The 21,176-nt window shown below is 41.9% G+C and overlaps 1 protein-coding gene across 1 annotated transcript in view; it reads left to right on the top strand.

Annotated features, from left to right (window-relative positions):
- The window catches only part of MAPK12 (mitogen-activated protein kinase 12), a 381,349-nt gene that overhangs the window by 305,180 nt on the left and 54,993 nt on the right, over positions 1–21,176 (top strand). The window contains exon 11 of the mRNA XM_078679111.1: positions 2,744–2,917. Within this exon, the coding sequence (XP_078535237.1) occupies positions 2,744–2,917 (174 nt within the window). The remainder of the gene's footprint in view (positions 1–2,743; positions 2,918–21,176) is intronic.

The following is a 21,176-nucleotide window of genomic DNA, read 5'->3' as shown; positions in this document are numbered from 1 at the left end:
TGCGAATCTTCCTGCGGTTCTCCGATCCTCCTAACTGACCTCAACCTCCGGGTTGTTCGTGCTCCCTTGTTTGCCAGAGTTAGTTATGGGGCGAGCAGAACCTATGGGACGTATGCAGTATTTGCAGGGTGTGCCTTTCCACGCTTGTTGCGCTGAAGTGGCGGTATCGCCTTCACCAATGTCTTACCCTCCGGTCCAGTGCGATGGGGGGGGGGCAAGGGGGTGGGGGGGGAATATCTCAATGTTTCTTTTGATCTGTCAATGTAGGGCCACTAATGACGCCCTCGCATTGTGTTTCGTGTGGCTGACCGGATCGCCGTCCCCAATGGCTGCCCCCACCCGTGCCTCTTCTCCAGACCCCACCTCGATGTGACCGAGTTTCAGTCAGCTCATCACTGCCCTTCTGACGCGGATCGCGCAACCAGTATGTTCAGGCCCTCTTTCCCTTTTCTGCAGGCCCTAGTTGTTGGTATCTATGTGTGGCCGTTGATTTTTACTGCTCCGTCTGCTGCATGTTTTCGCCTGATGCTGTTTCACCCCGCTTGCCGGTAGTCAATCGGCCCGTTCCGAGTCCTCTGGCTTATGTACTCAACTGCGGGCCCCTGCCTTCATTCACTGTTTGGGGCGACACAGGTCTCTCCGTGCACCCTCTCCCTACCGTCTATTTTGGATCCCGGGGGGGGAGGGGGGGTTTGCTCCATCGGTTCCTTATTGCGGCTCACTGACCTCCTGCTGTATTTAGACCCGAAGCCGGTGCTGGTCCCGCTGCCTTTCACTCTGCTCCCGGAGCCCCGCGCCGTATGTTTGCTTCTTTGTCTGCTGGCAAGCTTCCGTTGCCGCCGGCCTCCCCCGGCAACCCTCCGGTCTTCAGCAGATGATACCTGTGCCCCTCCGATTACCGTCTTACTTGGGTTCTTGCTTCTTGCGCTGGTTTCCGCCGCCGGGGTCCCGTCTCACCTCCACTTCTGCCCGGCCAGTGCTCGTAGGACAGTCCGCTGCTTGTCGTCACCTTCAAGCCGCACCATGCAGGGTCTCACCGCAGCGTTCCCCGGTGGCACACGGCTTACGGACTTTTCCCGCTGGGCACCACTCGATCACCAACCCGGTTCGCCATTCCGGAGTAATTATTTTATCGGATTTGAATGCCGGATTACCGGGGGATGCCGCCTCACTCCTGGAGCCTCGCTATTAGGCTGCCGCCATGATCGGCTGCTAGCCACGCCCCCCTGAGCTATGGTCAACTTTAATGTGAAAATCACTCTTTATATATATTTGAGTGGGGCAGATTATAAATGTTTGAGCAAAGCGTAAACAATGAAAAATGAGTCTTCAACAGGATCCGTGTGTATTGTGTGCCATGACCATTGTCTGCAGAGGTTGTACAGCAAACCGTAGGAGACATCAGAACGACGTTTCACCGATCCAAGATGGGTCGCTCTTCTACAACACAGTAGAGGCCGCATCTTTTACTTCAAGGGCATGACAGAGAAAGTCAGAATATAACCATCGCCAACACTTTTGCCAGTCCCTGGCAAGATTGAGTTACCTCAGCATCTTTATTTGTGAAGTCCACATGCAGTCTTCCTATCTAAAACATTTTTTGTTCCATCAGTGGTCTCTGGTTTGTTTTTGTTACCCTGGCATGTGCTGATGTATGTTCTTTACAGATTTCCTTGCCGACATTTCCTCCAGCAGCAGGCACTTCCGCTTTTGACCTGATGCTTCACTGACCTCAGCCCTTCCAAGGAATCCATTGAGTTTTTTTTTTTTTCTCTTTGATTAATATTTGTGCCTTTCTTTTGTCTAGTTATGCCTTTTTTTAAATAGAGATCCATTGTGTTGTGCTACTGAATCGGCTGCCTATGTCTGTTCCTTACCCACCATACTACCGTTCTACACACATAAGGAGGGAGGCGGGGATTAACCTATCACCGTCTGCTTTCACCTGAGGTCAGGTGGTAGCAACATAACTGCACAACGCCACATATCGTTCAGGATCATTGACAGTTGCCAGGTCATTTATTCTGACTGACACGCACTACCGAAGGCAGTTGATGCCAAATGCTTGACATGATGCATTGAATTTCGAATTCAGATAAAAAAAACTGCCCATGCAGGGTATGCTCTTCTGCTCATTTGCATCAGCCAATTACAGGCCTACATAGCCCCTAAACCGACCTAAGCCCCTTCAGTTCTTTGGAGACCATGCATTAAACTGGGTTGACGCCCAGTCAATTTGCATTAGAGGGCATTCGTCACCCATCTATGCCCTGTGTCAACCCCATCAGCGATTACCTGATAATTTCTAGGGGGTGAGGGTATAAATGAGACGGGGGGCTAGGGCAGAGAATGGGGCATACAAGGCGTTTTCATTCATTTTTAGCTGTCCTTGTGTCACCACCTAACTTCTGTTTATTACCCATGAGTTTGTAAAGTCATGTTGAAAGTCCTGATGAAGGATGCAGTTGTTTGTACTGCTCTCTTGGTTCTAAAAGAGTTACCCAAAACTAGCACTTACCTTGCCCTAAATCTTTTCTACTTGCAACCCTTGCGCTAATATCAATTTTTATCCGTTTTTCATGAAAATCCCATTGCTGTTTCTTAACCTGAGTATTCATTCATTTTCCTTTATTATTGCTTCAGACATTATCACGTTTCCTCATATTGAATTTGTTTTTGAATTATGGTTTAATGTTTCACGTCACACCACTGTTATATTGACATATTTTATTTTGTTTTTCAGCTGTCAGTCTTCTGGAGAAGATGCTGGTGCTGGATGCAGATAAGAGAGTGACTGCAGCAATTGCGCTAGCTCACCCATATTTTGAACAGCTTCAAGATGTAGATGATGAACCGGAGGCAGAGCCATACGATGACTCGTTTGACAACGTGGATTTACCTATTGAAGAATGGAAACGTGAGTGTAGATGTTCCTTAAAGTCAGTCTTTGAAATAGCGTCTCGTAATGTTCAACTTTTACATTCTAACCTTCACGTTCTTAAGACTCATGGCTAGTGTGCGTGTTCTGTATTTTGCAAGGTGACAGTGAACAAGGTTCAGGACTCTAAATACTAAATCTTTGGCAGTCCCATAGGCGCTCTACTTATGGTAGTGTCTGCAAGTGCATTATTTGTTTATAGATTGCTATGGGCACTGTTAGTTGGAATGGAAACATTGAATAAAAAATGAATTAAGTCAAATAGGATTTTTAAGTGTTAAAAATCACTACAATAATAAAATAAAAACATGATAATATACAATAAAATAAGCAAGTGCAGATCTTATTTCTACAGCACTTTGCAAAAGAAAGGTACGGTTACTGTTTACAGCACATAGAAGTTACACCTGTGAACAATAACAACTGTAACAGTTAACAACTTATCAACGTTTTACTTAAAAATATCTTATGCTTTTAAAAAAAACCCATCAAGAAGCATAGCTAAAACTCTATAAAAAGCGATGATACTCCTATGTCAAACATTTGCTGTACTCTGGGCAAGCAGATAATTACATGCATTTTCTGTTGTCCTTATACTAACTTCATTAAAAAAGCGGTTTAAAGCATTTTCACGTTTATCTAGTGCAGTGGGATAGATCAAAAGCAAACGCCTTAATTTATCTTAGCATTTCATGCTACAATAACAATTAAGATATTGCAATTTGTGTTTGGCAATGTGAACTTTAATTAAAAGGCTTGTTCTTATTAAAATAGGTATCTTGTTCATTCTGGACTTGCTTCCGATATTTTTCAGTCCCAACTGTAGTCTTATGCTTATGTAAATACTGCAGCGACCTTTTGTCAGATCTAGACTAAGAGTTGCTTACAAAGGAATTTCTTCAACCTGTTTTTTTTTTTAAACCATTTTTATTTTATAAAGAAAACATAGGGCATACATTGATCTTACAGTGTGCGTTCAATGATCAGCACTTGGAACGTGCAAATTGAGAATATAGCTGATAAGTATACATACAATCATGACAACGAAAGTACCCAGCAAAGTGTTAATGAGTCCGTTTTCCCTGCCATCCTCACCAACCTGTTTTTTTAAATGTCTTTTAACAGCAATTGCAAATTCCCCATTTCCTACTAATTCAACGGCTATATCTAAGTTGTATATTTTCTAATCAAATAATCCTCGCCTTTAATCGTTTATGTATAAAATGTTCACTAAAAAGTTGCATTCAGGTATATGGCTGCAGACGAGGGGACTCAGTCATTCAAGAGCATGCTCAGAAACTTAAATCCCCAAATAGCAGCTTCAAAATGTTTCCCTTGTTACTGCTTAAACGCCGAGAGAGTGGGGCTCTAAAGGAGACCGCTTCGCTCTGTTGGAGTTGAATTGCAGTGAAACACAGTAGGCCTTCGTTGTGCTGGTGCAACATGCACGTGTAGCTGTTGTCCTATTGGATGGGACTAACTGCAGAGCTCTACAGCTTTGGGGGTTGTGCAGAAAAGCCCTACTTTCTAAATGGCAAATCTGAAAGAGTTGGGAGCAGATGCTTTGGGCAGAGCTGAGAAAGTGTAAGTGGGAGTAGTACATTTCAATTGTTGAAATTTGAACCTGCCCCACAACAAGTGCAGAAAGTGACAAGAGGACCTTAAACTGTACACTCTGCAAAGCTGTGGACTTATGGTCCTGTTTCCTCATTTTGTGAGTAGTAAATTAGGAGCCCAATTTTAAACGTACAATGGTAAGCAATTCAAATTAAATGAAGAGTTCCAGAATTACTCACTGATGCTGCATAAACTGTATAGGCCTATGTGTTGTATGGCCAGAATCCCTACCTACAGTTGGAAAAAAGGCACTGATAAAACAAATCTTGCTTTACTAACGTTTCGATGTGGGTGGTGTTGCCTAGTTAAAAATAAGTGTGAAGCATTGCCGCATAGAGTACCAATGAAATGATGACCCAACTGGCGCGATTGGGATGACCATAATTGCCACCAATGAAAAAGAAATGATAGATCCAATGCACTACTAACCCCGGGCTGTTCTAGGTTTGCAAGATGATTCAGAAAAAATGGATCAGGGTACTTTGCTTGATGAGGCACCTCTCTCTATAAGGGCACAGAAGCTACACAGTCTACATTCCACATGATTTATAGGTTGAATGCATAGTAAAGCTGCCTCTGTGACTTTCAGACCCGAGACTAGCCACAGCTCGGTATCTAGGGGGAATTCTTGGTTAGTAGCAATAACATAATGATAGTCTTCAAAATCCCTTGGCCAACAGGACTATGAAAAATGAGCGGGAGATAAAGTAGGTGGTTCTTTAGTAAAGGATTTCATGGTGGGTGCAGCCTGGAGAGAAAACTGGTAAAGCATTCTAGTACATTATTATATATATTTATAGTATATTAGTGAAAGATTTTTTTTAATGACAATAAGATAGCGAATGTTTGAATGCAGACTCAGGGCAGTGAGACTGAGTTGGAGAATCTAGGTGGATTTTGTTGGCTCTAAAAAGGTAATGCATAGGATCAGAAAAATTATGAAACGCCACCAATTTTACAAACAACATCATCTAAGACATGCACTCTGACCACAGTGAGACAAAGGCATCAAGAAGGAGCCCTTTGGGAAACCAGGTCTTGCTATGGAAGACGCAATATCTCAATTGCATAAAATATTGAAAATAAGCACACTGGACAGGCGACGGGTCTTTAGAAAACGATGGGTACCTGACCTCTGGGGCATAGATGCTGCAAAATGGGGTAAGGTGCTTCTGGGACACAGGGAACTGTCCAGATCTGTGAATCATTACTTGATCCAATGTAAGTGCCTCTATTCGGCAGGTAAAAGTTGTGGCAAATGAGGTGGAGTAATCCTAAGAATGTCTCCATTTCCAGGCAGAAACCGAAGCTATTCATACTTGTGGTCCTGGCAGGGTGTAAGTTGCAAAAACACTTTCATAGGTGGTAGAGCAGCACCTAGACAAAGGCCTTCACAGGCTGTCTGGGGTTGAAAGATAAAATTGAATGAACTAAATTGGAAATACGAATTGAGCCGGCACTGCTAAAAACTGAGAGACATAGGAGTGTATTGAAGGTGCAGACATGCACAAAAATTAGGAATGTGGTTAACATGCGAAGACATGTAAAAGCTAGTCCACATTACAGTATAGAATCCATTTATTCAATAAAAAAGTTGTCTTTTAAGTACTGTAGGAAACTAGGAGCTGCTTTCATGGTTACCCCCACTTTCCGCAGGTGTTATGCGGTTTCCGACTAGTCGGACTGGGATCCTGCTAATCAGGACCCCAGTCACTGTGCCCTCCCTAAATTTGACAATGGTAAGTACTTTGGTACCGCCACAATTGGCTACTGGTGTACCCTTGTAAGTCCCTAGTATATGGTACTAAGGTCCCGAGGGCACACCAGAGGTCTCCCATGGGCCTCCCATGGGCTGCAGCATGTAATATGCCTCCCATGAGAGACCACAGAAACTGTGACTACAGGCCTGCCTTTCCAGCCTCTGTGAGTGGGTGCTTACACCCCTCACCAAAGATATACGATTACTTATATCTGAGAACACAACACTTACAACCTATAAGTCACCCCTATAGCAGGCTCTACAGTCCTAAGGGCAGGGTGCTTGGTTACAAGTGTGAGGGTGCCCCTGCATGAGCACGGCACCCCTACAAAGCACAGAGTCGTTTCTCCAGGCTTTCCAAGTGTGGTCAGCCATTTAATACATATAGTGGACATCAAGTCAATTAGAAGATGACTAACTAAATGATGGTCGAACAGGACCCAGCTTTACAGAGTCAGCTGATGGATTCCGTAAATAAAGAGGGGGATGGTAATGTGCTGGTACACGGAATGGAAAGAACTGAAAATCCCACTCAATCTTTGTCAGTCTGAACCTAATAAATGTACTAAGCCGGTACTAGACCAAGCCATTGAAATCCCAATTCAGGAGCTGGAGGGGGGATTGGAGCGGGAGCTCACTGAGAATGCAGAAAATGCAGACAATGCAGAAAACTCTGAAGATAAAAAAGAGGCTCCTAGTGAGGCCTTCTTCTCACTTTCGGAAGGAGGGGAGTGGTCGGACGAAGATGAAGGCAGCTTGGACCGAGAGGACAGCGGCTCTGCCTCGGAAAGTGATCCTGATAAGGAAGAGGTTTTACCCTCAACATCAGTTGGAAAATCCAATATAGGGCCGGGAGTATGTGGTCAGAGACATGATAAGCCTCAGCGTAACCCCCTAATGGAGAGTCCTGGAGGAGAGTTAGCACAGATGTCACTACTGGAGGTAATACATCAAGAAATACTGGCACACAGAGAAGAGGCTCGACAAGAGAGTCGTAAATCACAAGCTGCAGCCAGGAAAATACAAGGAGCGGTAAGAAAATTGGCGAGAGTATGTAAGAACCTGGGAGAACGGGTGACCAATCTTGAAGAGAGAATTGTCACGACAGAGTCAGATACGACAGCTACTTCGCGAAAAGTGGATCAGCAAGGCGAGCAGATGATCGATGTGCAGTGGAAACTTGAGGCGTTGGAAAACAGAGCAAGACAAAATAATCTCCGCATTCTTGGAATACCGGAGGGTTCAGAAAATACGGACGCAAGAGCCTTCGTAATAAAACTTTTTGAGCATGCTTTCACTGAACTGAAGGGGTGGGATTGGGCGAAGGAGATCCAGAGGGCACATCGTACCCCCGCTAGAATTCATAAGAATGCTAAAGAGGGAGACAAACCTAGAGCGATTTTAATCTTTCTTGGTAATTTTAACCTGAAACAGGCAATTTCAGAAAAAGCAAGACCGGATTCAAAAAAGAATATCGATGGCTTTTCTTTCTTTGTCCGGCCGGATTGTTGTCATGTTACAGTGGAGAGACGTTGGAGACTCAGACAGATGATAAAACCGTTTCAGGACAAGGGCATGCAAGCATATCTAATTAATCCGGCACAACTGAAAATAATCAATGGTGGTAGAACCCTATATTTTTCCTCCGAGATCAAAGCAAAAGAGTATCTCGACTCTCAAAGCTCCTAGATTGTATTATGGTTGTATTATGGATGTGACTAGATAGAGCTTGCAGGGTGTTGGTGTAGGTGATGCATAGGTTTAAGGAGTCAAGGAGTTAAACGGGTCGAAGGGTCCATGATGGTTAATATTGAATCTCTTCAGTTAGCACTGCAAACCATCACATGCACAGACCATTGGGTCTGAGCGCCTCTGAAAAGGGGAGGAAGGGGGGGAGAGGCGGGGGGCAGAAGGGCTGAAGGGGTTGAAGGGGAGGAGGGGTGGAGTTGGGGGGGAGGGGAGGGTAGGGGGGGTGGTGGTGGTGGTGGTGGTGGTGGTGGGGTGTAAAAAGGGGGGGGAAAGTATTGAGATGAAAAAGGGCCAAATATCGGTATGTGACAGATTTATGGATACAATCAGGTTGGAGTTAAAAAAAAGACAATAATGTCAGACATTAGGATATGCACTATTAATGTAGGGGGCCTAAATGACTGGCAGAAGAGACAGAGATTGAGTCAATTTGTGAAGTTTAACAATATTGATGTAGCTTGTATCCAAGAAACACATTTACCTTGGGCTAAAAGGAACTTATTGAATATCCCCGGTTATAATTTGTTAAGCTGTTCGTCACAAACATCTACAACAAGAGGGGTTGCCATTATGGGGAAATGCAATCTGGGGGGAGTGAGACGCACCAAAACAGATGGCTCAGGTAGATGGGCCCTGGTTGAGTTGGAGCTTGGCATCACTTTAGGTGTAATATATGGTGCAAATGATGATGACCCAGAAGTTTTCGATTTGATGGAGGAGGAACTGGCTAATTGGGGTACCCCCTTAGTGTTATGTGGCGATCTAAACATTTCGGTAAATTGGAGGCAAACAGGCAACTACAAGGGATGTAAACAGAAGGTATATAGAGCACTAAGCTCTCTTACAAAGTCTCATGGTTTGTCTGATGTATGGTCGGAAAAAGTTACTGGAGACCCAGGATATACATATTTTTCATTTCCAGCGCAAAAATTCTCTAAGTTAGATTATTTTTTCATCTCTACTAGTGAGTTATGTAAGGTTAAAATTACCAAATTACCAAGATTAGTCTCAGATCATAACCCCTTGATAATGACATATAGATTATGTAACTTAGCTAAAAAGACAACTAAATGGACTTTTGAAAGGAAACTCCTAAACGATGACAGATTTGTTAAACATATAAAACAGTGGGCAAAGGAGTTTTTTGAAATAAATAGATATAGCTCGTCCAGGAATGGGGTTTGGGAAACCTTTAAGGCAGCTTTAAGGGGAGAAACAATTAGTTGCTCCGCAAGATTAAGAAAGGAGGATAGAAAGAAGCTTGAAACGCTCCTCTCAGAGCTAACAGAATCAGAAAATCGGCATATAGAAGAAATAGGATTAGGTAATGATGGGAGGGAAACGGCTAAAAATATTGCGTCGATTAATGGGGATGCTCTAAGAATATTTACGCAAAAAGAGACTAGAGAATACCAGACTTCGCGAGCTAAAAGATATGAGACAGGAGAGCAAGCTGGCAGAGCGCTTGCATTGCGCATAAGGCAAGATTTCAATAAGAATAATATAAAGAAGCTTGAAGAGAATGGTATAGTACATACTGAACCAAGTGAGATAATGAGGGTTTTCCAGAGATTTTATCAAAAATTATACGATCAAGAGGCCAGTCAGATACCATCTAGACAAGATCTTGGAATTTCCTATCCAGTATTAGAAGAAAAGGATAGAGAGCAGCTGGAGAAAGATATATCCCCAGAGGAGATCAGAATTGCACTACAAGATCTTGCAGCAGGTAAAGCTGCAGGCCCAGATGGGATACCTATTGAGGTATATAAAACTCTAGGGGAGGAATTACTGCCTATAATTCTAGATCTTTTTAATGGAATAGTATGCTCAGGGAAGATTCCAGAGTCATGGAAACAGACTAACATCGTGGTCTTCCATACAAATGGTAAACCTGAAGATAATCCGGGCTCTTATAGGCCAATATCTCTGATAAATGCAGACACCAAACTGTATGCAAAGGTGTGGGCAAAGAGGATGGGGGGAGTCATTGGCCAACTCGTCTCTCCTTGGCAGCATGGGTTTGTCCCGGGAAGGGGTACGACGGACCACATTTCGCGGGCAATTTCACTGTTCGATGCGTCGGCTGCCACGGGGAGGGAGATGGCCATGATTCTCCTGGACGCTGAAAAAGCCTTCGACCGAGTGGCCTGGAAATTCTTATGGGAGGTTTTGGTTAGTAGAGGGTTTGGAAGAAAATGTATGAAAGCTATAAAAGCCATGTATGAAGATCCAGTAGCCCGAATTACAACTATGGGAGTACAGTCAGATGAAGTGGTTATTAGGAGAGGGACGCGCCAGGGGTGTCCCTGTTCCCCTATACTTTTCGCTCTGTACATAGACCCATTAATTAGAAGAATTTTGGATTCAGATCAAATCTCTCCGGTTATATTTAATGGTCACGCTACTAAAATACTGGCCTATGCAGATGACTTGGCAATAACAACTACCAACCCACAGATGGCCATAACAGAATTGATTCAATTAGCTAAAACTTTTGGGTCTCGATCAGGGTACAAGTTAAATGAAGGAAAAACTATAATAATTAGTACTAAGAGTATATATAAGGCTGATCGAAACTACGTGGATTCAGCAGTTTATCTGGGGGTGAGGATCAATGCGAATGTGGAGAAAATTGTACAAGATAATTATATACCCTTGATTACTTCAATAGACAAAGAGCTGAGAAGAATTGATGTCCTACACTTATCAATAATCGGTAGAGTGAATGTTTTGAAGATGTCTATGTTCCCAAAAATGTTGTATCTTTTCCGGGCCATACCTTTACTTGTAGAAGAGAGTGTTCTTAGGAAATTGGAAGCGGTCTTCTCACAATTTTTATGGCAGTATGGGAAAATTCGAAGATCTCTAGCTCGATTATCAGCTCCATTGGAGGGTGGGGGTTTGACGGCACCAAACTTGAGATTATATCATTGGGCCTGTTTAATTCTACAAATGAATGTTCTGTTTAAATATGATGATAGTGATGTCTCAAATATAGTAGATAGAACTCCAACAATCTATGAATTATTAGTTGGTAGAAAAGCAGTGGGTCTGTTTACTCGAGAAATAAACTGTAGATACTTCAAAAGGAGTGGGAGTAGACTGATGTTGAGTGCCTGGGGTTTATGGAAAGCAATAATGAGATATTTGAAGATCCCGAAAATCAATTATACCATAGATATATGGCATGCAAATCCGTTTGAGCATCTTGGACAGAATAGAAATAGTAAGCGATGGAAGGAAAAAAAAGAAAAACAAAACAAAAAAAATAGAAGATGACTAACTATATATTGGCTGCTCCGAAACGAGTCATGTTTGGTGTCAACATGTTGGAATCCTAACCCAACACCGATTCCAGATTTGGATGTGGGATCCCATGTACTGGGTTGGGTTCCCCTAGGGTGCCCCCCTGTATTCTCAGTACCAGGCTTCCAGGGTCTAACAGCAAGCTAGTGCTGCAGCCGACCACAGACACAATTCTGCTCTCCTCCTGCTGAGCTGAGCTCGAACAGGGGAAGGCAGAACAACAGTTTTCCTGTCACAGGGAGGCGTGACCACCTCCAAGACAGGACTTAGTGTATTGGGGCGGGGTGGGGCGCATGCCAGCACCACCAGACTGCTTTGAAGGGAACATTTGATGCCGATCTTGCAAACTCCAGTTTTAACCAGTTTACGGAACCCTTGGCAGGCGATCTGGCTCAAAACTGGACAAAGGACATGAGTGTCCTCCCCTCTATCCAGCCCCTCCTCTGGGAGGGACCCCTGAGTTGTTACAACCCTTTCCTTAGGGTACTTAAGGGATTACCTGTGGGTAGCTCTTCACATTCATCGTGGGACGACATTCAAACCCAAAACCACTTCAGTTTTGACCGTCTGGGCAACTTGGACTTTGCCTGGGACCGAGCCTGCACCAAGTAAGACTCCTAATGCTCCTTGTCTTGCTGTTCTGTAAGACTTCTTCGTCGCCTGTGCTTCATCTAGGTTCCTTTCCTGGCCTGTGAGCATCAAGGACACCTGAAGTAATCTCCCTTGGCGTGAAGGAGTCCCTCCCCTGCATCTACAGGCACCGCAACAAAGCTTACCGGCCTGCAGCTCACGATGTCCCACGGACCCTTCCGGCACCTGTTTGAGCCTTTTTTATCCAGCTTAGCGTTTTTCTGGCTACCTCAGGTGCACTGTCAGAAGGCGGGACAGATGACCAATTAGTTTGTATTGAATCCAGAAGCATTTTCTGGAAACATTTGTTATAGGATGTCAGGTCTGTACACATCGGTTTGGGACGCTTTCAAAGGCATTAAGTTGTACAATAGCCCTAAGATCCAAGTGACTTATAGAAGAGAGTTTACTGCAAACCTAAAGATGGGAGGGATTATTTTGAGGCCTGTACAAAGTTTCTCTAGAATTGAAATTAGATGTCACAGCTAAATTGGCCCCAAAGAGGACCGTGAACAACAGTAAATGAAGCTTCATACAGATGATTGGAAAGATCGTAGCTTTAGAAAATAAGCTGTGGACACCTCAAACATTGAAACTAGTGCTCACATCGATGTGAATGTATTTGTGCTATCTATATCACCAGTGGTCATGTCTAATGGGATCTGTGCATGTAAATAATGAATGATGCTGCAAACACTCACACTGATATATGTCATTGTTTATGAAGGGCACTTGGAAGATGTCCGCATTTTCCACATCTATATATTTATGGAATAGATATTTATAGAAACCGGGCTTGCTCTCTGCTTTGAACCAAAATATTGGAGGCACACCCCTATGCATGGAGACCTCTAACCCCATCAGCCCTTTGTTGACCTGCAGCTTCCCAAGTGCTAGAGATTAAGTGCATTATCCAAGGCCACAAAGTTACTTATGTTTTTATTTTTGGGGACGAGTTCCATATTTGGCTGCATCAGTTCTCGAACCTTTAAAATAAAGCCTGAAAGAACAAAAAGTTCAGCTTTTTTGGTATAATCGTATCGCAGAGGTTCTCAGCGTAACATATTGCAGGATTGAGGGTCCTCTGCTGGCAGTCAGAAATTTTGCACTGGTCAATGGATATTTTATTTTTCCTCTCAGCCAATCAGATTGGATTTTTAAATCAGATTTTGTTTCTCGAACCAAGCTGTCAACACTGTCAGTGTTTTTCTCTCAAAATTTACAAAACAAAGCAACATTCCTACTGGACGTTTGGAACGTCCTTCTGTTATAACTTTTGCCTCCCTTGAGCCAGGTGCAGACAACATGGAAAACATAATTTTACTGTTTCCAGATCCTTTATTCCAGAAAATGTTGTCCACATTTGTCAAATGCCACATAAGCATTCAAAAAAGTATTTTCCTGTCAACTATACAAGTAACTACAGTCTATATCGCAAATTCTCCAATATCAGTTTTCAATGTATTAATATAATTTTAAATGTTAGGCATCAGCTAGGTATGCACTGATGGACATAAGAACTTATTTCAAATGGCTAAGCACAACCAGTACTCTTTCAAATATTAGAGTTTCTGTACTCCTTATGACTGAGATTGTAGGCTCAATCTGGAAAAATAATTATCACCTAAAGAAATGCCTTCTCATAGTTGATGAAATTGACATTGAGGGGGGAGCTTGATTCCATCGACTGATCAATGATGATGCACAATGTTGCAATCTGGTCTGTGTAGGTTTTTGCGGAAGCCAGCTTGCTGGTCTTGCAGCTGAGCACCAACTTTTCCTTCATTCTGTTTAGGCTGACTCTGTTGAGCACTTTGCCTGGGGTTGATCGAGTTATCCCTTTGTGGTTTGCGCAGTTAATGACATCACCTTTCTTGGGGATCGTGATGAGATATCCCTCCTTCCAGTCTGGGAGCACCTTTTACTTTTCCCAGAACCTTCTAAACATACAATAGAGCATGTCTAGTGATGGTTCAATGTCTGCCTTCAGTGCCTCTGAAAGAAGGCATTCAACAGCATGGACACAAAGACCCTTTGGGGACTCCAGGGCCACTACGGAGTGCTAAATAAACTCATAAGAATTATTAGAAACTACTATAACACACTGTATGTGCGGGTATAAACAAGTTCCCTACGGACATTAAAATGTGACTAATTCAAAATTTCTTGCTGAGCACTCAGAAAAGATAATATCCTTATGTCAAAGTTGATCCATCAGTAATAATAGTTACAAGTCCATTGCAAATCCTTTTCAAGTCAGACACCAGAGTTCTTTAGTAATCGTGATGTAGATCCACTTTATTTATGGACTTCAGACTTCACAATTCTTAACACAATCTGCAGCCAACACGTGTTTCGTTGGGCATCAATCTCATGCCTAATCAACTTCCTCAGGGCTGCAATCCAAAAAAATAATAGGAGCATAATATAATATACCTCTTTTTATAAGCTGTCCAGAGTATATACCGTTGACAAAAGATTTTTTAGATACTTAAATATAAAATCACCACCTAAGTAAAAAAGACATAGTTCCCTCATAAGTGTGACAAAGTGATCCTGGTATATATCCATGTTGTGACTCCCGGTGTCTCATTTTAGTTTACAAAACATTCAGATTTTAAGCCAAATTAAACAATTCATATATAATCAATAAAATGTACCTATATTCAATAAATCTTCATTCCAACATTTTCTTTATAGTGAAAGTTCTAAAGGTAAAACCTGAAATGATATAAGGGTACTCTTAGTCCCGACCCAAATGCTCGTGTCCGATGTTGAGAAAGGTCACCAAATAACTCTACTTACTATCACTTATATCTATTCTTAATCTCCAATGTTCATATGCAGTTCTGGTTTTCTGTAAACTCAATATATACCTTAAAATCTGTCAATACTAAGGAAACAGCTATTAAAAATCTATAAGCTTTTTTCGTTAAACAATTGCAGACTTATTCATTCTGTTAACCACTCACGGTAATTAACAAATGGTAGGCTTCTAACTCCTCAGCTTCTAGCACCAAAATATATTGGGCTTCTTAGGTAGCTGCCGCTCTCTATTTAAACTGTAATGAGAGTATAACATTCAGTAATACAAACATAAATCTAATGTCGCTCTCTTTTTAGCAATGTATTCAGTAATGCTCACCCTGTTTTGGGTCAGAAAACCTCTATTCCCTTATAGTAAATCCAAAATCCTCTAGTCCTCATCTATAAGTAAATAACATCACATTGTTAACAGTTGAGTAATCAAATATGCATAACGTTAACCTCATAATTCCCATCTCCACTAGGGAGTTAGGCTTACCTACTCCGAATATCGAAACCCTTCGTTTTTCAAAGTCCACTCATAGTTATCTTTAAACTATCAAACCTTCCTTCAAGTATAACAGCGTCAAATATCTGTTAGAGAAACATCCAAATAAGTAGGTATCAAAATATTTCGTTGCCCATCCCTAATTCCGATCGAATAGCAACTCACCATAGTATCTCGGCCCAGTCCTTCCGTGTTCGGTTCGCTGGCGTGCATGTTAGCCGCCATCTTACTTAAGTACTACCTCACTCGTACTTTCTTAGAACTATAGCATCTAACAATTGCTTATTTTGAAAGTAAAGCGGTTACATATATTTAAGAAACCGTTCAAAGTAAATTTGTCATCGAATCCTACATTGCGTAATAATATTACGGCAAATTTATGATAAAGTCAATATTTTCGCGGCGATACAATTTTAATCACCATTGTTATATATTAATATTATTTAACTCTTTTAAGTAGTTATTACTTATAAGCTTTGATTATCAACTATAATCTTTCGTGTAGATACCATAATAGATTGGGCTCAACGTTTTTATGCCCGCCATTTTGGAATGGGCAAAAAGTATAAGACTAATATTCTCAGTTTTTACTAACCTTGTCATCTTACGTAATGGACACGCCTTTCTCACTTCATAGGGCACGAGCTAGGGTATCCGGACAGCGAGACCCCCCACACCACTCCATGTTGCAATATCTAATAAACATATACTAACAAATAATACCTTCATAGATACAAGTGGGGTCCTGACATAGGCATTTGAAGCACCCATATTTCTGTAGTTAATCTACTACATATCACGGAAATTGTTTATATTCTTAAAACAGTGGATACAAATTGAAATGAATTCACATTAACAGAAATCATCATATCTCTCCATTAACATAGTAAATATTATATCATTCCGTTTCTGATATTACCACTTATTCACTTATCACATTAATACAGTTAACGTCATCATAGTCCAAGTTGCCTGTACTAATGGTCACCTAAGAAGAATTGTAACTCCGTATCGATATTAAGACCATCCTCTACAGCTCGAAGGACCATAATCCATTTTGCCTCTCTCCGTCTTAATTTTAATAACCTGTTTCCTCCCCGTCTATGCACAGTAACATGCTCTATACCATGATAGAGAAATTTATGATTCAGAGTCATTTCTATTCTGGATAGCATGTGAGGCAATAGGATATCTAGTGTCTCCATTTTTCAAAGCCCGGTAATGTTCCACCATTCGGTCCCTGAGTCTTCTGACCGTGCTACCCACGTACATTTTTCCACATGAGCAGGCAATTACATAAATTACAAATGTGGTTTCGCAATTTATAAAGGTGTCAATATAAAATGTACCTGTGTCATTATATTCAAACTTTTGTACTTTCTTCACTGCCCACCAGCAGGAACTGCAATTACCACAGTAATGAAAACCTTTTTGACGTACACGTAACCAGTCACTTTGGCTTGTTGGTATTAAAGGTTTTGGATAACTTGGACTCACAAAATTAGCAATAGTCATCCCTTTTCGATATGTAACACTCGGTTTGTCTGTCAAGACCGGATTTAAGTCTCTATCAGAACACAACATATGCCAATATTTCCGCATAATGTTATATAATTTATGGCTCCCTTTACCAAAGCAAGTAATCATTCTGACTTTCTGATTTTTCTTGGATTCATCATTCTTAACCTTAGGTTTCAATGTAACCTCTCTTTGCAGTTTCGAGACTCTGTTCACAGCTTTCTTAATCACACTACTCGAGTATCCTCTGTTTTTAAACCTGTTTACCATGTCCTGTACATTTTCTTGAAAATCAACTTCTTTAGAACAATTTCTTCTCGCTCTTATCATTTCCCCATAGGGAATAGTGTTGATTTGGCTCTTGGGGTGGCAACTATCAGCACGTAATAGCGCATTACAGCTGGTTTCTTTGCGGAACATTCGAGTGTACAGTCTGTTATCCTCCACATATGATTGAATATCCAAGAAGGTCAAATATTTTTTGTCATAATGGGTGGTAAAGGTCATATTCAGGTTATTAGTATTAAGATACTTGAAAAAGGACTCCAACTCTTCCGAGGTACCTCTCCAAAATAGTAAACAATCATCAATAAATCTACCCCAGTAGTAAATGTGATCTATCCACTGGTGTCCCTTAGAGCCCCATATCCACTCCGCCTCCAATCTCCCCATGAAGAGGTTCACGAAGGACGGCGCAAATTTAGAACCCATCGCCGTACCAAGTTTTTGTTTATACCAGGTAGATTCAAATAAAAAATAATTGTTTTCCAGTACCATTCTTGTCATCTCTAATAACATTGATGTGTGATCCAAGTATTCTGCCGATCTTTTGTTCAAAAAGCTCTCAATAGCTGGAATTCCCAATTCGTGGTCTGTTAGAATAAAGGGATACCACATCAAGAGTAGCCAATATAATATCACTGTCCCAGACTATATCATTCGTAATGTTCAGCACATGTTTAGTATCCTCAATATGGGAGGGTAAATTCTGAACAAATGGTCTTAAATATGAATCAACAAATTGTGATAATCTCTGTGGGCCCACCAATGCCTGATATTATCGGTCTTCCTGGTGGTTTTTGTCGATTTTTGTGTATTTTCGGTAAACAGTACATGCAAGGAGCCCTAGGTGATTGTATTTTGAGATATAAGTACTCATCATGGTCTAATAAAGAACTGTCATACCAATCTTTGTCTCGCGTTGATCTTGTTCTTAACTCCTTCCAAAGGATTAGTACTTATCTTTTCTGAGTGCTCAGCGAGAAATTTTGAATTTGAATACCTAGAACTTTTGTTCAAGGGAATTTGGGGGAGTGAGGTGACCTTCCCTGTCTTGCTTTTGAGCACCTACTGTGATTTGTTCATTCATTACTTGAGCCAAATTCCTGCAGAGCGCCCGCTTTCTAGCCCTGTTACCTCAACTTTAATTTATTAAAATGTGACTAGATGCCTCAATGATAATCTTGCTGGACTGGATCATCGGTAGAATACCGCTACCTGTATTTTGACTATTCTTTGTTTGGCATTGACATGATGTATACCATTGGACTTGGCTATTTTTACAGCAAGAAAAATTAATAAAATAGGTTTAAAAAAAATTATTATTAGTAACGCCTACGAGGAAATGACCTGCAAGATAGTCCATGGAGGACAACTAACGGAAGCATTCCATGTGAGGACCGGAGTGCCCCAGGGTGATTTGCTCTTGCCTTGGATCATGAAGACATCCATAGCAAGGAGAAGAAATGGGAGCCAGTGGACACCTTGTATTTAGCTCAATGATGTGGACTTTGCAGACGACCTAGTCCTACTCTCCCACACCCATCTGCAGATGCAAGAGAAGACAGACAATGTGGCAGCCACATCAGAACAACTTGGCCTCAACGCCTACAAGGGTAAAACAAAGATTCTGAAGGTGAGCACAGCCTGAACAACTACAGTCCCTCTCACAGGCAATGCACTGAAAGAGGTTTAGGCCTTCTCATACCTGGGCAGTGTCATAGACAGGTAGGGCGGCACAGACTCCGACGTCGAGGCAAGAATTGGCAAAGCAAGGGCTACCTTCATTCAGCTAAAGAAGATTTGGTGCTCCAAGGACCTAACGCTGCAAACTAAGATCAGGCTTTTGAACACCAATGTAAAATCAGTCCTTCTGTTTGGAGCAGAAACTTGGAGGACAACAGTGACCACCACCAACAAAGTCCTGATCTTCATCAACACCTGTTTGAGGAAAACCCTTCAAATCCACCGGCCAACCCCCATCAGCAGCAACAAACTATGGCAGCAGATTTCCCAACTCCCTCCTCATGAAGAAATCCTGAAAAGACACTGGGGCTGGATCAGTCACACTCTCCATAAGCCTGCATCAAATACCACCAGGCAAGCCCTGACCTAGAATTCTCCAGTGAAAAGGAAAAGAGGAAGACCAAGAAACAACTGGTGTCAAAGCCTTAAAGCTGACTGCAAGGAGGTAGGTTACACCCGGAGTCAAGTTAAAAGTAAAGCCCAGGACAGAGATGGCTGGGGAGTCCTGGTGGATGGCCTTTACCCCAAGAGGTGTCGAGGCAAATGTTAGTTAAAAAAAACAGATACTACCAATGCGTTGCTGAGAATCTTACTTCAGAAATTAACAACATTTGAGCCAGACTCTACACGGTCTACAATGCCTCAATCAAAATAAACATAATGGCATTTCAATTTCCCCAAACAGTTATGAATCCCTTAGCACCATATTGGCCAACGTTGATAGCAACAGGTCTCTTACAGAAAGTAGACTGACTTAGTTGCTGCATTACAGGATTCCCCACTTTATGAATACTCCTTCCAGATTCAGACTGGTCCTGAAAACATTTTGATGATCAATGATTCGCAGCATTAGAGGTGACTTTGCCTCTGGATTTGACGTCACTGGAGTATATCCGGAGCCAATTCGCGTGCTGGTGTCCGATCTGTTTTTCCACACCTCATCAACTTGGTCCAGAATGCACCCTTGATCCTGTGCTTGATTTGTGCATTATTAACAATGTGCAGAATGTAGTCTTACTCTTGATTTTTATGTACACATTGATCTAGTTATATGATCTTTAAAACGAATGTCCTATGGCATGTAAAGGTGTGTTTTGCAGACCCATGTTTACTAGGATTAAGTCTAGGCCTGGCATCCAGGTTTTCCAAAATGGATGTCTTCCTGTCTTCCCTCTGCATATTTCACAGTTCGTTATTTCTGAAAGCACACAGGCACTCATGTTTGTTTATTTCTGCTGGCTTTGTTCTTGCTGTTCTCAAACCAATCTTCCTAGCTTGGTCACAAAATAGTATCTTGTGTCAAGGCCTTCCGTTAACTCACTTTTCCTTATTTTTTCATAATATTTTGCTGCTGTTCATGTATCTACTTTGTTCTACCGTCTCCAGATGTCATTAGCATAGAGTTGGCAGAATCAATATTCATGTAGTGAGATAGTGCTTGGGTGCTAAAGCAATATGATGTTCATTAAAATTGTGTTCTGATTTGCTATTAGGATGGTACGTTTGCACACACCATGATGAGTTTGCCCTTTTCTGTATTATAAGACGATTTCCTATACATACCCTCTGTGCTAGAAATGGAAAAATAGAAGTGCGGGTACTCTGACAGAGTTCCTGCTTGTTGCTGAGAAGTGCCGGTACTCTCCAATCAAAAGTATTACGTCACTCTTGAGAAGTGCCGGTACTCTCCCTCTAAAAACAAAAAAGTGCCGGTACTCCGTACCGGACAGTACCGGCCCATTTAAAGCACTGCATACCCTCGGTTTTGGGAGTGAGCCAGAAGACTTTCCGATTCTACTAAGTATTTTCGACCTGATTACGATCTTGGCGTATGGAATACTTCATCACAAACGTGACAGATATCCCATCCCCCCTATTACATGTTCCAAAGGACATTATGGAATTGTAATTTGGCGGATGGGATATCCGTCAAGTTTGTGAGTGGGTAACCCTGTCCGCCAAGATCGTAATCAGACCCTTTGTCTTTTTCTCTCTGTTGATTTTGCAGCTCATTTGGGACTTGGAATGTTTTTGGATTTTGCACTTCTCTGTAATGCTCGATTTACTGAGAGCCTTAATGGTACTTATTCTTTGCCATATCTTTTGACTTTTGTAATAAAACCCTCAAATGTATTCCACTGAATTAGAACTTAGTTATTGAGTGGGTCCTTTACTTGACTGTTTTTCTGATATTTTGATGTATTTGGAGGTGCCTAATTAAAATGAGGGTTAACCAGTCTCCTGTTCGTCAATCCATGGGTATTCTGTTGAGGTTAATTTTTGGAGTGAAATAAATGCTGGGGACCACGTGCCCACAA

Source organism: Lissotriton helveticus, chromosome 1_1, assembly GCF_964261635.1.
Source record: "Lissotriton helveticus chromosome 1_1, aLisHel1.1, whole genome shotgun sequence".
Classification (NCBI taxonomy): domain Eukaryota; kingdom Metazoa; phylum Chordata; class Amphibia; order Caudata; family Salamandridae; genus Lissotriton; species Lissotriton helveticus.
Note: the sequence above shows the minus strand (reverse complement) of the source record. Positions and strands in the feature narration are given on the sequence as shown.